This window comes from Mangifera indica, chromosome 7, assembly GCF_011075055.1.
Source record: "Mangifera indica cultivar Alphonso chromosome 7, CATAS_Mindica_2.1, whole genome shotgun sequence".
NCBI lineage: Eukaryota > Viridiplantae > Streptophyta > Magnoliopsida > Sapindales > Anacardiaceae > Mangifera > Mangifera indica.
The window spans coordinates 16,350,004-16,366,712 of NC_058143.1; the positions used below are offsets into that span (position 1 = coordinate 16,350,004).

Sequence of the window (16,709 nt, forward strand, 5' to 3'; positions counted from 1 at the left end):
TTGAGTTTTCGCGAATATTTTTGTTTGAAATTAGTAAGGGTGTTTTTATAATAAAATTAAAATTATTTTAATAGCTTAGAGGTGCGTCAAGATTATATCAGTAGCATGAATCAAACACCCTCCAAAGTTTAACTAACGGTGTTCAATTCTTTAATCAATAAACATTCCTCAATTCAAATTCTCTTCCGTGGCAAATTTTCTTTCAAGTAGCGGCAGAGATAGATGATGACATTGAATTCTATCCCAAACTTATTTTCATAGTCTCCGAGCCAAATTCATATATTTGAAAGAGAATTAGATGAATACTAAAATAGTTAGATGGAGAATTGCTGGCACCAAGTGATGCGATTTCAATTAAGATTATATTTGATAAGTGAGATTCTCAACTTTGTCGATGATGAATCAATAGTTATTTTTTAAATTTGTAGAATAAAAATAAGAAAACTATAAGGATGTTGTACAAGCAAGTTTTGAGTATTCAATCATATGATCACACAGAATCTAAATACTCAATTGGATATTTGAAATTGGGCGCACATAGTTTTGTTAGTTGTTGTATTCATCTGTTTACATTACTTCGCCGCTTTGTCTGAAGAGCTACTGACATGACTCGCAGCCTTTTCGTTATCTCTGTAAATGATGGCCTCGCTGAAGGATCGAAAGACCAGCATTCTTCTATTAACTTTTTCCATTCTGAATCGCAGCGTTCTGGTATCGGAGGCCTCAGAGTGTTGCTTACAATCCCACCTTCACACAAAGTTCACCAGATAGCATCAAGTTTTTCTTCAAATTTGTAACAGAAATGTGATAAAAGAATGGTTACAGAAAGTAAATTTAAAGAGCATAGAAAACCAACTCATACAATTGCTAGAGTAATTTATATAATACACTTAGATCATCAAATGCAGGATGGACTATCTTGAGAAGATTTCATTATGTACAAACTTGATTCGAAAGAAGGCAAAAATGTTTAAACAACCAACTACATACAAGACCTTACCTATAATAGCACCACAATGCATGTTGGCATATGGCTCTTCTCCAGTGAGGAGCTCCCACATTGCAATACCAAATGAGAAAACATCAACCTGCCAAAGAGAAGAAAAGAAAAAGATATTACTACTGCGTACATTCTTTATAATGTCGTTAGTTTTTCCAATATATTCGGATCAACTCGAAGATTTTATTTGAAGGCTATATCCTTAGCTGGTAATTAACCTTTTCAGAAACCCTGCTGCTGCTTCCATTCAATAATTCTGGTGCCATCCATGGAAGAGTTCCACGCACACCACCAGATACAAGTGTATTGCGTTTAATTCTTGACAACCCAAAATCTCCAACCTGCAAAGCAGATTGGTGAATTATACTAAAAAAATATTCTTAACGAAATGATGAAGTCGTCTTAAGATATCATTAACCAGTAACAACAAGAAGATCTGGTAAAAACTAGAGTATTTTCATGTGTTGAAACATAATAAATTATAACTGCAGTAAAAACAAAAAGTAAACCAATCTTATTTCTGCTACCTTGCAAACAGGACGTTGGGGATCCCTCAAATTGACAAGCAAATTGTCACACTTCAAATCAAAATGAACAATATTTTTCAAATGCAGATATTCCATGCCAAAAGCTGCATCCATGGCAATCATAATCTTTTTGCGGCAATGAAGTGATCTGTGGGAAAAGTTTTGCAGGAAAAATCTTAAAAGATTTCATAAATCAGTTCTTGATTTGTTCGAAGATTAAGAGGAACATAGCAGATGGATCAACTCACCTATCCTTCCTTAGTAGGGCATGCCTCAATGATCCGTTGACCATATATTCAGTAACTGTCGCCATCGTTCCACCAGGTTCATTGGGGACAACACCATAGAATGCTACCACATTTGGATGGTGAAGATTTGACAGGATCTGGGCCTCTCTCCAGAAGTCTTTTGTCTAAATAATCAACAGGGTTAGACCATTCTGAAAGATTGGAAGCAAAATCTGAAAAAGGTAGCATATGTAACCTTTGGTTTTAAACAACACAGAAGGTAGGATATTTATATCTGGAAACCTTGTCAACACATGTATCCTCCAAGTGATTAAAAACTTTTTTTTTTCACTGATTATGAGTGATACCACTTATTTTGTATAATTTAATTCTCCCAAAATTTTTGCATGTCTACATTCTAATAAACTGGATCAATATGATCAACTTAACAAGAATAATCTGAACTGAACCAAGAAGAAATATCAGAGCTTATAAGACTAATGATTTTGGAGACTCACCAACCGGTCTTGTTCCGATGATCTGCCTGAAAAACAACTCTTTTTAATTCTCTTTATAGCAACATCTGTCCCCCTCCACTTTCCATGGTAAACAGTTCCATATGTTCCAGAACCTAACTCTTGCAATTCTTCAAGGTCATCATGCTTAATAATCTGTGTATATAAGCATCAAGTTAGTTAGATATAGACTTCGATAAAAACTTATGGATAGATTTGTTAACATAGTTGTTATCAACCTGCAAACCATATATGTCTGCTTCTAATTCAGCCACTGCAGCATCGCTAAAAACTTTTGCTTCCTGTGCAAGACAAGTACAAGCTCAATCCAATAAACAAGACAATATCACAATGTAAGAGAAAATTCAAATTCAATAAGGGAAATTTCAAGGTACTACCTCACCATCAGATTGATTCATACTCTCAGCCTCTATATCTCTTTGGGATGGATACTCATCACTGCCGTCATGCTGTACATGTAGCACTACTGCCAGGGAGGATGGAATGTCTGGAAAAGTACTATCCGTTACATCTTCCACAGTAATCCCTAACTTGAGCATCTTGCCATCATGATCATTTTTTGAAGCTTGTGATTGAGCACAGATAGGATCTTCAGACTTCTGATCCTTTTCTGATGGTATCTTAATGGGTATTTTTTCGATCCTATGGCCTGGAAAATTTCTAGCTTCTTCATTGTAGATAGAATCCTCTCTACTTGGAACATAACTTGTGGGCATTTTCTAAAGAAAGAATACAGAAATGGATTATACTTTGGAGCATTTAAATTGATATTAAAACAAAAAGCAAATGTACTTACACATATTGGGGTTATACGCTGTTGATTAGCAGCTCCTTTAGATGAAATAGAGGGTAGTCCGGGGGATTCAAGAGAAACTGGTTGACTTGTCTCAGCCACAGCACACTTATTATTGCTTGTCGCAATTTGTCTCCTAACATGAGACATGGGTGCCTTTGTGTCTAACTGACAATCACCAAGGTTCTCCTTTCTGGTCCCTGCAGAATTTTCTTTAAAAGCAATTGGCGAAGAGAATAGTAAGTTCTCATAGTCATGAGAATCTTGTCGGGTATGAATGCTGGGTTGGTTGTTTATCTTATATTCCATGGCATTATCATGCCGCATAACTTTAACACTTCCTTCATGGTGTTTTCTATCTGGATCAGAGGAAGCAGGATTCCCATCCATCCAATTCAACTCTGGACTCCTTTCAAAATTATTTTTGCATGGTTCTGGTATCTTCATAATGCACTGATTCTTATATTTGGTACCTTGGTATTTTTCATCTATCACTTTTTGCCGCATTGGCCACTCTTTTGAAGAACTTAACATTCCTAACATACTTGACTTCTCTCTTACAATAGTCCATGGGCTTCGAGGTCTAGTTGCTTCTCCAAATTTGTAAATAGAAGTCTCATCATGCTCCTGTAACCGTGTATCAGAAAGTGACCTTTCCTTAAAAGTACGTCTTTCAGAGTTCCTATCTCTTCGGCCATGTACCATAGAATGCATAGTATCTCCACTGGGGCCAAGATTTTGAAAATGTATTTCATGGCTTCTGTTTGTCTGCTCAGTTTCTACCGTAATTTTGTCTTTCTGATGGTTATTCTTCAATTGCAGAGGGGCATAAGAGGGATTATCATAGTTGCTAAGGGGATTTACACAAGAAAATTTGTCTATAGATAAAAGATTGGCAATTCCATTGACATCAGTGCATGGTTGATCCCCGTCAATTTGCAAACCAGAACTCAAAGTATCATGATGCTGAACATTATGATTAAAAAACGCACCCCCAAAATTTGAGGAATTAGAACTATAATCCTTATTCTCAGAAGTGTAAATAGATGTAGGGGAGTCTCTATAAAAACTAACACTATGATCTGAAGCAGTTCCCAAGGTGGTTTGTTGACTAGCCAAACTCTGCCCACTAGAACTCCTTCGAGGAGTCGCATTTAGCATGCCATTTACAGCAAAAAAATACTGATAATCAGCATCACTCTGCTGGGTATCCCTGCCTTCCAAAGAACTTGGAGTCTCTGGTTCAGCTAAAGGGACAAGAAACATTCGCAGTCTTTGAGAGCCCTCGATTCTTTCCAACTCTTGATATTCCTCTATCATATGATGAAGATCCTCATCCGAACAAACAGATATAAGTGCATCAAGATCCTCCCCTGGGAGCTGATATTTGATTGTATGAGGTTGTTTACAAATTGCTGAAGTCTTCTTCACGAGTTCCTTCCAAGTAACATTTCTCCTAATAGAAATAATCCGTGTCTCTCCACCCACATACCTAAGCTTTGCATCATTTGGCCTAGGTAATATTCTCCCGCCAAAGCTGCAGAGGAACTTTATCTTTTGACTAAGAGCGTTCTCCATAAACACAGGTCCAGAATAATTGTATGACGGAGGAGAGCCCACTTTGCGATGTGGGGAAACAATTGGTTCTTTGATAACTTGATCAGAATAGATTTCATCAGAAAACTTACCTGACTTTTGTCCAATAGCACCATATTGCCATGGGTATCTGCTTGACTTATCAGTATAAGCAGTATTGTCTATTTCAGGTGCATATCCTGCAGCAGAAACCATATCTGAGACATCTGCATTGCATTCATAATCCTTTCTCCTCGATCCATGAATGCCATTAAGATCCTTGTAAACCGCCTGATTTTTCTGGTTGAAATTAAACCCTATTTGGACTGGATGGCGATGAGCTCCATCATTCATTACTGTTATTCTTCTTTGGGCTGTACGGTCCCTCAAAAACTCACAAGAAAATTCCTCACCAGTCTGTACATCTTTATGTCTGTGTAACTCTTTACCTGCAGTGCCTGAAGCCTCACTTCTCATGGCAGCTAAGGAATTATGAAACACAAGACAGCCAATCAACAACGTCACGAAATCCCTGCTCTTGGTGAATGCCCTCAGCGACGATTACTTTGTTTGCAGCTGCATATCCACAACCCACTGAAAAGTGGACCTTTATATTTTGTCAAAGATGCTTGTGCAAATGCTTCTATAAACTTCAATAAACAATCATAAATTCAAACTCAAAACCAAAATTTTCCCCATCAACTAATTGTTGGCATCAAATGTATAATTCTGCAGTATAACTTGAAATACACCATTAAGATTCTGTTACATACAAAACAGTCTTCTATTTGGGTAATTTACAAATTCTCCCAATTCTCACAAATAGGTCTTCATCAATTATGTGCAACAACAGGAAAAAAATTCGTCACAAATCAAAATATATCTAACCACACACACAAAAAGAAGGAAAATTAAAAGAATCCTTTTCTATGTTCAATCAACCTTTGTTTTAGAAAATGAATTCACCAAAATTCCTAGCGGAAACAAAAAAGTTCATCAACTGTTCATAATTTTCACAAAGTTGCCAATCAGACAATGAACCCAGAAAGAGGCAACTAAATGAACCTACATTGTTAAGGCATGACATTACGACAAACCATTAAGAAAGTACATAATCAAATAAAATAAACAATTCAAAATAATGCAAGAATTATCATATTGAATACTGCATGCAAACAGAAAGAATGATGAAACGGGTACCTGTTTGTTTGTTGAAATTCGATGTGGAAAAATATGTAAAACATATTAAGATTTATGTCATTTGGATAAAAGCAAAGGCAAGGAGAAGGAAAAATGAAGTTAAATTAAAATGGGTTTTCGTTTGTGAGGTTTGTGAAGAGAGAGGGAGAAATGGGCGAAGGATAGGAAGAGAGAGAGGGAAACATTGCTTAAAATAACGCGGGCTTAACTGCAAACGAACTTATGAAATTTTCTCTCTCTCACGAACTCTAAATAACTATTTTATTTCATGAGTAATTTTATTTCTCCTTCTCCATTGCTTATGCATATGTTGAAGTAATAGGCTCACGTCACCTTTTTGTTTGTTTTTTTTTTTTTCTCACAGGGAAATATTTTACAAGCAATTTATATATATATATATATATATATATATATATATATATATACACACACATTTTAGTATATAATTTGAATATATAAATAATGTATTATTATATAATTATATATTATTTTATTTTTAATTTAAAATCATTCATTCATATCATGACATATATATATGTATTCAAATTATATACTAAAAATATATATATAAAATATTTTATTGATATTGTTCGAAGCACACTTATTTTGTTAATAAATAGTGTAATTAATTAGAGTAACAATATGTGTACAAACAATTAACATAAACTTATACAAAGATGTTATCATATAATTAGGTATTAATTTTTTTTAATTTAAAATTATTCAATCACATAATGATATGTTATTATTTGTGTATAGTTTTATTAAATTAACTTTTTAAGGCATCTATACTATATCAGTTAACACTAATTATACACATACAGTTAAAAGAACAAAATAATACTTATGTCACCATCGACTCTAACCTTATTTAAGCCCTTGTGGTACTTACTTTTCTTCTTCCACAATTTTATTTAAAATTTGCTTAAAAATCATGAAATTGGACAATGAGTTAATCTTTATCCAAGTAGGTATGCATTTGAATATATCGTTTCTTATATATCTCCGAAATTTGAATTTTTTGGAGGTAGACGTGATTTGCTTATGGTATGCATAACACTAATTTTAATCTTATTTTTTAGTTTAGTAAGTTTTGTCTAAAATTTGTTCAAAAATTGAAGAAATCACTAATAGGAGCAATAGTAAAAACGATCGCATTTACCTTTTTCGTCAAACCTTGATTGTTGATATAAACTTGAGTTATCAATATGATTTTTACCCTTGTTTACATGATATACAGTTAGGATTTATACACAATGTTAACAAATCTTGGGTAAAAGTAGGGTTAATAATTGCATCTTTTTCATCCATTCTGGATTTTTGTTGTGAATCTTAATTATAAGTATAGCGTGTTACCTTCTATTTATTTCATTTCTCCGTTATATGAAAGATTAATTTGATTTTGAGTTGGAATTCTTAACTGATTCGCCGATGAACAAAGGAAAGAAAAATAAGAGTTTTAGCTGAACTTATCAATCCAAAGACAAGGCCAAAATGGCATTTGGTGTTTTAACTTGAAAAAATTCTTAATTGAGTGAAAACACAAAAATGGTGGTTCTCTGCCGCAGTGGCAACAATAAAAAAAAGAATGCTGCAATTTCAGACATTACGATTGACATCAATATTATATCTACGAAAGTGGGACATTGTTGGTAAAATGGCAATTCATGTGAATCATATAAAGATAGGAGGAAAATGTACAGAACTTATAGAAGCTTTGTGCCAGCAGCATTTGTTCTGAGATACCACAACTTTAGAAGCTCAGCCAAGAATCAACATTTTTTCTGAGTTACAACAGTCTACATTGTGGGCAAATTATAATCGAAATCATCACCGGCTTGTGAATAGTTGTAAAGATAAGATTTCAGACATTCAGAAAGATCCACAGTTCACCACAAATGGTAACTCAGAATCAAGAAATTCAAATCACAGTTCCCACTGTAATGGGGTAGAAGATGAGCCAAATGCAAGGATCAAAATTTTGTGTATATCAAAACTCAGAAGCATTATCTTTGCACTTTTTCAGACGTTTACAGCATCATTTATACACTAATAACATGTTAAAGTGGACTAGTTCAAATTCTAGTCATGCTATAACAATCACATATTTACCAAGCCTTGTTGTTAAGGTGTCAACAAGGGCAGTTTTCAGAAGTGAGAATGGTCTAAGGACTGACCCAGAAAAATATTCAAGACAGGCAACAGCAATTTGAGCTTAAACCAATCCAAATTAAACATCCAAAGCAACCGTGTGATATAAATTAGTTCAAACCAGAGTATATGTTTCTTTTCTTTTCTTTTTTCCTTTTGAGAAAAAAGTACAAATCATATCCGAAAATCTCCAGAATCAAAAGCAGAAGAAAACCGCACATGGTGATAGAAAAACAAGACATACATGCGGCAGGTACACTGAAACAACGAAGCATCCTACAAAGCACCCAGTAATAAAAAGAAGCTGATGAATGTTTTGCATCTACCTATATGAATCTGGACGCTTTGGCTTGCTTTGAACAACAAGCTCAATCTTCTCCAACACCGCAGGGGTCAACAATGGAATGACATTGATAGCTTTCATGTTCTCTTGAATCTGCAAATAGGAAGGAAACATTTAAGATCCAAATTGAAAAACAGTGACCATAGTCCAGTTAAACCTTTCAAAGACAGCAAATCAAATACATATTATAAACAAGCATGTTATAGGGGTAGCAGATCCAGCCAAAATTTGGTTACACAAATATGTTTCAAAGTGATGGTTGACACTAACCTGAGATTCCTTGGTAGCACCAGTAATAACTGAAGAAACATTAGGATTTGTTGCACACCACGCAATTGCAAGTTGAGCTAAGGATACACCTAGTTCATCTGCAATTGGCTTCAGCCCATTAACTTTCTTCAGCACATCATCAACCAGTGATCGGTTTGCAAGGTTCTGGAAGGCATTGAAAGCAACACTTTAGCTTTTCAACCACAAAAGAAGAGGTTAAAAAGAGAGTTAAATTAATCAGACACAAGAAATATTTAGAGACGCACAAAGTTATTCAACTACACTGTCCTAAACAGAACATAAAAGGAAAATAGAGCAATCAGGTGCCTTCAAGGCATTGAGGTTCACAAAAAGTTATTAATGACAGAAAAACAAAAAAGTGAAGAGCTCATTAGTCTTACGGATAGCTTATTAGTTGGGCAAAATAGAACTTAACTAGAAAAACATTCAGACATATATTCTAAATACATGAATCACATTAACCATTGATTACAAATATACAGAAAATAAAATTGTGGTGATTTAAACATATAGCTTTAGAACAAAGATTATGTTTCTATTTCATATGTTGAATAATATATTTCCTTTATACTTTGCTTAATAATCAAATATTGAAAAAAAATTAATCAATTCTGATATTTTTAGAAGAATACCAGCACAAACATGGAACTACAGACACGCTGCACATATGAAAGATATATTATAGAGATTCACTTGATGTTCAAGCACAAATTTTCCAATTTAATTCATCCTTAGACAATAGTAGACAATATCTTTTTCAAGTAACAAATTAGATACACCTAAAGATTATCAAAAAAGTTTTGCTAGTAATGAAGAAAAGAAAATCCAAATAATTTTGCAAAAAGTGTGAAGTTTTAACAGTCAACATATGGGAACAAACCACTAATAAGAAAAATGAAGAAGTCAATTTTGAATTTAAACAAGTCAGGCTTTGATGTTAATAAGAGCGAAGTCTGTGGGCTACAGCATACAGATGTTGTGCCAAATCCAATTAAATTACTTTGTAATTTTCCAATGCAAACCGACTGTCAGGTGGTATGGTTCCCTTGTTGTATTTTCCAGTGAGCACCCCGGATGCAAGTGGACTCCATGTAGTAAGACCTATGCCATGGTTGTTGTAGAGAGGAAGGTACTCAGATTCAACCTGCATTAATAATACAAAATGAGGTCATCACTGAAAGTCCAGAGTTCTTTTTTTGATTAAAAAACACAAACACAAGCATACATACATGAAGCCAAATTAAATTCATCTCATTGTAAGATGTTATACAAAAGTTGTTTACAACTTTACATACCATACTTAAAATAAGCCATTAGCATTTGTATGATCAAACTTGCACATACAGGGTGGATCAAGTTATGAGTGAGAATTAATGCCTCCTACAATGTCAACCAATGCCCCTAGAATATAGAAAAGCAGACTAAAGAGGAAATATACTGTGGCCAAGGAATCGTGAAGGAACACTAAGAATCCCTATATCAGCAGTAGACAAAATATATAATGAAAATGCTAACACAGAGTTCAGTCAATCTACTTGAGTAACTGGACAGACGAAAGGACACCTGTCACCAAAGCAAGCAGAATCTTAAGATATTGTAGGAAATTTAAGTTGACAAAAATCAAATATTTAAAGAAAATGCTGACATATGTAGTCCTAGGACTCATGCTAAGTTAAACCTGTGGCACATAAGAATCAGAGAAATATATTAAGTTAAAGATAATAAGATGATTGTACTTACAATCATTCAATCAACCAGATGCCACAAAAACCATCCAGGAAAAGCACAGTGATTGACATAAAAAATTGAGCTATAGGCATTTCTCTTTTTTTAAAGTATTCCACAATGGTTTAACATTTGAAATTGCTACTGCAGTAAACTTGATTCCTCGGAATAGCTTAAACTTTAAGGTTTTGAATTGTATAAATACGTCATCCATACATTTGATACTAATATTACTTGGAGTGAGTTGCTTTAATTAACAAAGCCTAAGCCACCCAGACAAACTTGGAGACAGACAAGGATGCCAAAACAAATATAAAATTAATGTTGTTTGGCTAGAGATATATTTAAATAAAATAGTAACAAAGGAGCATGAATAACTATTTTATACATGAGAAGGGGTGGTAAAAACAATGATTAAAAGGACAAGTAGCCCTTTTCCCTTTTTAAGAAAAAAATGAATGCAAAATACTGTTCATATCACTGACACTGATGTAACTTTTTTTTCATTCAACAATTCAAACACATGGCTTTAAGAAGATATCTTGCTTGTAATATTTTGCAAGCCTCCATCAAAATCTAAGTATGACTTGTAATCTATTTTTATGTGATAACATTTATGTCTTACTCTAAATATCAAAACACAGTGATATGAACATGTAGCAGATATCACCTAATATCATATTTCATCTATCTATGAAACCTAGCATGTTTTCCTGCAAATTTAGCCTTAGTCTAAAACTTAATTCCTGCAGCATGTTTAAAAGCTTTGGTCTATGTCAGCATTTGATTTCTACACTGCAAACACAAAAACAGTGACATAATCAAAACTAAAAATACATAACTCTAAATTACCAGAAACTATCCAAAAATGAAGTCAATTCAAGTCATGTAAACACAAATTATTGGTAAAACCACAATCTATACCAATAACAAGAACCACATTCAAAGAAAATCCTGTGTATCCATAGAAACAGCTCACCTTGTGCCTGGACAGCAAATTATACTCTGGCTGTTCAACAACTGGCCCAACCAAATCCAATTTCTCCGCTATTCCCCAAGCTTCAGTGATCTGCTGTGCAGACCACTCACTTGTCCCCCAGTAAAATGCCCATCCCTTATCAATCACATAATTCATCGCCCTCACGGTCTCTTCAATCGGTGTTGATGTGTCCGGCCTATAACAATAAATCAAACAAAGCTATTCAAAAACTGTCGTACACAGCAAATTACTCAACCCACAAAACAAAAAAATTATCAACAACACAGAAAACAAATCAGAAATCAACTACTCCACCAATCATTTACTGAAACCCATCAACCAATCAATTCACAAGGAAAGACATAAATTTTCTTCAAAAAAGTCAACCAAAAGAGAAAAAAATTCAACCTGTGACAGTATATAACATCGACATAATCCATATCAAGGCGTTTCAAGGAAGCTTTGGTTCCCTCAACAATATGCTTCCTGGAAAGACCCTTATCGTTGGGGCCGGGTCCACCCCAGAAGATCTTGGTGGAAACAACGATATCCGAACGCTTCCAACCCAGTTCACGAATAGCTTGTCCCATAATTTCCTCGGCACGGCCGTTTGCGTAGACCTCGGCATTGTCGAAAAAGTTGACGCCATGGTCTCTGCAACACTGCAAGATCGACTTTGCTTCCTTGACGTCGAGCTGGTTGCCGAAGCTCACCCACGCTCCGTAGGCGAGTTGACTCACTTTCAGCCCCGATCGGCCGAGATTCTTGTACTGCATTTTGGCCGGTTCTCAGAGTGTTAAAGTTTGACAGAGACTACGAGAGAATAACAGAACGAAGAAGGCAAGTGAGAGCGTCTTATGTTGGTGAGTTGCAGAGATGTACACGTGGACGGTAGAGATTCAGTGTGAGTGAGGCGGTAGCATTTAAGTGTTGAGAAATTGAAGGATATTTGCTCCTGCGATTTGTGTGTGTTTGTAAAATGATATGCTGTGGCAATCAATACGATGTTCATATTTTCTTTACTTTATACGTTAAATTATATTGCATACTAAAAGCGATTGGCCGGTGCGTTTGATTTCGATAATATTTGTGTTAGAGTCGGAATAATAAAATAATATATAATATCATTTTATTTAAATATTATTATATAATTATTTTAAAATATTTGTTATATTATTTATTATATTAATTAAAAATAAAATTTAAAAAAATTAATAAATAATAATATAATTATAATTAAATCAATATTAGGTTATTAATCTTTTAATACTATGTTTAATATTAATTATTATATCACTATTAATAATAAAAAATTATCAAATCTTTTATTATTGAAAAATTAAACAAATTAATACTAATAATAAAAATATATAATTAGAGTAAATAATAACAAAAGATTATTTTAATAATTTATATTTCATTTATAATTAATGGGACAAGTAATATAATAAATAATCATATTATCAATCATTAAAAAATGATCAAATTAATATATATTTTATTATAATTATATCATTAGTTTTTAAATTATTTTACAAACTAAAATAATAATTTATGATTGTGTAATTTGATTGTTTATTTTTTCTTTAAATTATTCAATCAAATATATATATTTTTTGGTTAACCGGAGGAACTCTTGCAATAAAGATAAGGGGGTATATAGTTACTTAGACCCGTAACTACAAATTAGATAAATTATGGTTAAACTTTATTTTGGTAAAGTGTTTATAAATCTCTTTAACTTTTTACTGCTTAAACCAATCTTTGGGGTCAATTCAATCAAATATTACTTCCTCAATTTATACAAATAAATTGTTACAATTTATTTATACCTGTAATTTTATTCCATGGGTAATTTTTTCTTTTTTTGCCTCATCTTTTTTTTTTTTTATTCTACTTCTATTTTTATTTCTTGACTACCAAAAAACACCCAAGGAATCTAGAAGTGGGAGTTTTCAAATATAAGATATGAGTTGTAGGTTGAAGAAGTGTCACCTATTGTAAACCAATTATATAATATTTACATTTATAAAATATTAAAAATGTATTATTCTAAAGGCTTCTTTCTCTACAAAGCCTCTATTATCATCATCATCACTATCTTAACATTCAACATTGTCGCATTTTCTTTTTTTTTAGGTCAAAATTTCCACCATTGTTTAGTATTCTTTTTTCAGTCAACATCCAAGCCCAACACCAACAACCCCCACACCCCACCCCAAATATTAGCTTCATTTTTGATAAACCCAACCCTAATTCACAAGAAAAACAGTTAGGGGAGATATGAGATCTAAGCTGACAAATTAGACCAACATTTGAAAGCTGACAGATTAAGGCTTGTGTTGCTAGTAGTAGTGTTTTAATTTAACACCATAGATAAGGTATTGTTTATGTTGCTAAATATCATGAATAAATGAAAATGGTGTTACGATAAAAAATTTAACTAAAAAGTGTCTATCATCATTATTAGTATTTAACATTTAATTATATAATAATGAATTATTATTATTAATATATAAATTGATATTTATTATAAATATACATTATATATCATCTCACCGTTTTATCCGGTGTTAAAAAGACACCCACCCAATAATAATTGTTTATTGGGAGGTGATTAGGAGGTTATGTGCATCGATCGGCCTTGTGTTAGCTTAACTATAGATGGGCTACATAACAAATCATAAATCATGGGCTCTACGTACTTGTCTTGTAGGCTTGAGCGGCTCAAAAATCCAATAGCGTAAAGCAATTTTTAGCTCCACCTATCTTATTGTATCTCATATATATAAAGACCACAGTCCTATAACAAAAAAAGAAAACACCAAAATAAAATAAAAGTTTTACGCATTTTTTCTCTCCAAATTTAAATATTTCATAATTTTTCTTTAATTAAATTTTAAAAAATAATAATTTTATCTAAATTTTTAAGTTTTTTTCTTCTCTCTTTAACAACAACAACAAACTAAAAAAAATATAAAAAATAATAACATCTCTCTCATTATTATTATTTTTTTTATAAAGAGATCCACCGATAAAATAATATCTTTAATGTATTATTTAATAATTTTAAAATAAAAAAATAAATAATCATATTACTTAATTATATATTAACATTTTAATTTACATAAATATATTTATAAGATTTATTTATATATATAATTTTATTTTTATATTTATATTCTTCTAAATATATTTAAAAAATGAATTTAAGGTGATGGCGGCTACATCATGATCCATGACTCAAAACTCATATGTGGCAGAAAATAAGTGGGTGAACGTCTATAAAATCGGGTAGCAAGCATCGAGCTATCCATTATTAAATTTCAGATCACATGTATGCATGTGCTTTTTTAATTTTTAATTTTTATTGTTATTATTACACCATATTTAAAATTAATAGTCTTTTCTGATATCATTCATAATGTATTTCATCATAACTCCCTTTCAATTATTTTAATTTCTATAATAATATTCGCCTGTCTTTTGTTTGACTTGTTATGAGTATTATTACTCGTCTAAAAGATAATGTATAATAATAATCATAATAATAAATATTACAAAAAAATAATAATAAATAAAAGTAAATCAAAATTATAATCATATCTATACTTAAAACTATTAAGCATGAAATCATTTTTATTATGAACTTTCAAACTTTGTTATTTCCGTAATTTTTAAAAGAATACGTACATTGATTCATTCAAGTGTTTTTTATTAATGATAAAAGTAAGAAGAATTGATTAAAAAATGTTTTTCTTACTTTACCCTTTTCTCTAGAGTGAAAATATGACGAGTGTGTTTTATTTTAGTTTTTGTTTTACATAAGGTAAAGAGATAACCAAACTCTTGTTTAAATAAGAGTTTTTATTAGGGTTACAAATTTCGAGCACGTGCAAGGCCCAAGAGCTAAGTGGGTTGTGTCGGAGTCTTAAAGGAAGCTTTGCGGTGGACATGCCATGACTTGCAAAAAATAATTAATTTTTTTAAAATTATATTTTGATAGTTCAACTTGCAAAGCATATGGATTAACCTACTGAAAAGCCACACATAAGTATAACCTACCATAGAGGTAAAGAGAGAATTAACTCCTTTTTCGAAAAGGGTTTGCATCAGGGTCACAAATTTTGAGCACGTGCCAAGGCCTATAAATAAAGTGGGTTGTGTCAAGGCCTCACATGAAGCTTTGCGGGTGGACACGATACAACTTGCAAAAAGTAATTAAAATTTTTGTAAAAAATATATTTTAATAGTTTAGCCGGCAAAACACACAAGTCAGCCTATTGAAAAGCCACACAGAGGCATAACCTATCATGCAATGGGTTGTGCGCTAGGCTTTGAAAATTTGCGAGTTTACGCACAACACAACCCATGACACTGTGGGTTATACCAATTTCAACATAGTCTAACATAACACAATTCATCACCAACTCCATTAACAACAATCTCCATCACAATTTAGGAAAAGTCATGTTTCTTAATCAACCAATAAAATTCAAAGTAAATTAAGTAAAACTTTTAAAGTGAAGGTTTGAGTTTGATCTTTTATCGTATTTATAAAACTTTAATTTATCTTATATAGTAATTATAGATTTAATTATTATATTATAAATTTATTTATTTAATAAATACGAGTAGGTTACAGTTAAAAAAATAACCTGATTATGCTCAACATTATTCTGAAAATGAATTATTGTGACATTTGACTTAAAATATAAATTGGTTGGATATTTATTTCATATGAAAAACTGCATGCATGCAGTACAAGGCAAATATTGTGGTTGTGGGGCTAAATAATGATGGGTTGATTGCTTAATGCATAAGCACACATGCAACGTACAATAATAATTAATATTTACTTTTGGCTGTATATATTTTCCCATGCGTATAAAAACGTGACCACATCATCTATTCATATTCTGCATGCGAATTAGTTGGGCAGAGGTTGTTTATCGCCAGAACAGATTCAAATTCAGTTTATTGAAGTTTTAAAATGAAATTAACAAAAATGAGTATGAAATAAATAAGTTTGATTGAATTAAATTTGAGTTTGAACTTAAATTTTAAAAGTATTTGACTTATCAAATTTGTTAATATGAAATTTTTTGATACAAATCAATTAAAATAATCGTTTTAGTCATTTTTTATTTTGTTACAAAATTGAGCCTAGTTAAATGTTTGGTTTGAATTCGAATTTAAGCTCAACCCTCCTTAAGTGAATTGGGCTCGAACAATTCTAAGAAAAGCTTAGCAAGCTAGAGCTTAGACAAACTCATAAGTTTAAGCTTAAACAAGTCTAAACTTGATTCAATTCGAATTCAACCATAGTTTATTATTAGATCAAATTCCATTTCAGTTTATT

The 16,709-nt window shown here is 32.2% G+C and overlaps 2 protein-coding genes across 4 annotated transcripts; both read right to left on the reverse strand.

The window, feature by feature from the left end:
- Positions 1–393: 393 nt before the first annotated feature.
- LOC123220746 lies at positions 394–6,076 on the reverse strand. 3 transcript variants are annotated; one of them, XM_044643319.1, is made up of 10 exons: positions 5,859–6,076; positions 3,087–5,252; positions 2,668–3,009; positions 2,509–2,571; positions 2,273–2,425; positions 1,776–1,939; positions 1,528–1,675; positions 1,219–1,341; positions 1,001–1,088; positions 394–747 (listed from the first exon to the last, which is right to left on the reverse strand). In XM_044643319.1, exons 2-10 carry the CDS (start codon positions 5,133–5,135, stop codon positions 560–562), a joined length of 3,318 nt encoding a protein of 1,105 aa, XP_044499254.1. In that variant the 5' UTR covers positions 5,136–5,252; positions 5,859–6,076; the 3' UTR covers positions 394–559. The 3 variants fall into 3 exon arrangements, with proteins under 3 accessions (XP_044499254.1, XP_044499252.1, XP_044499253.1); XM_044643317.1 differs by having other exon boundaries at positions 1,528–1,702; XM_044643318.1 differs by having other exon boundaries at positions 1,528–1,702; positions 3,087–5,308.
- Positions 6,077–8,088: 2,012 nt separating this feature from the next.
- On the reverse strand, positions 8,089–12,327 carry LOC123220028 (probable voltage-gated potassium channel subunit beta). The gene is made up of 5 exons (XM_044642021.1): positions 11,756–12,327; positions 11,348–11,543; positions 9,644–9,787; positions 8,623–8,787; positions 8,089–8,445 (listed from the first exon to the last, which is right to left on the reverse strand). Exons 1-5 carry the CDS (start codon positions 12,121–12,123, stop codon positions 8,332–8,334), a joined length of 987 nt encoding a protein of 328 aa, XP_044497956.1. The 5' UTR covers positions 12,124–12,327; the 3' UTR covers positions 8,089–8,331.
- Positions 12,328–16,709: the final 4,382 nt, after the last annotated feature.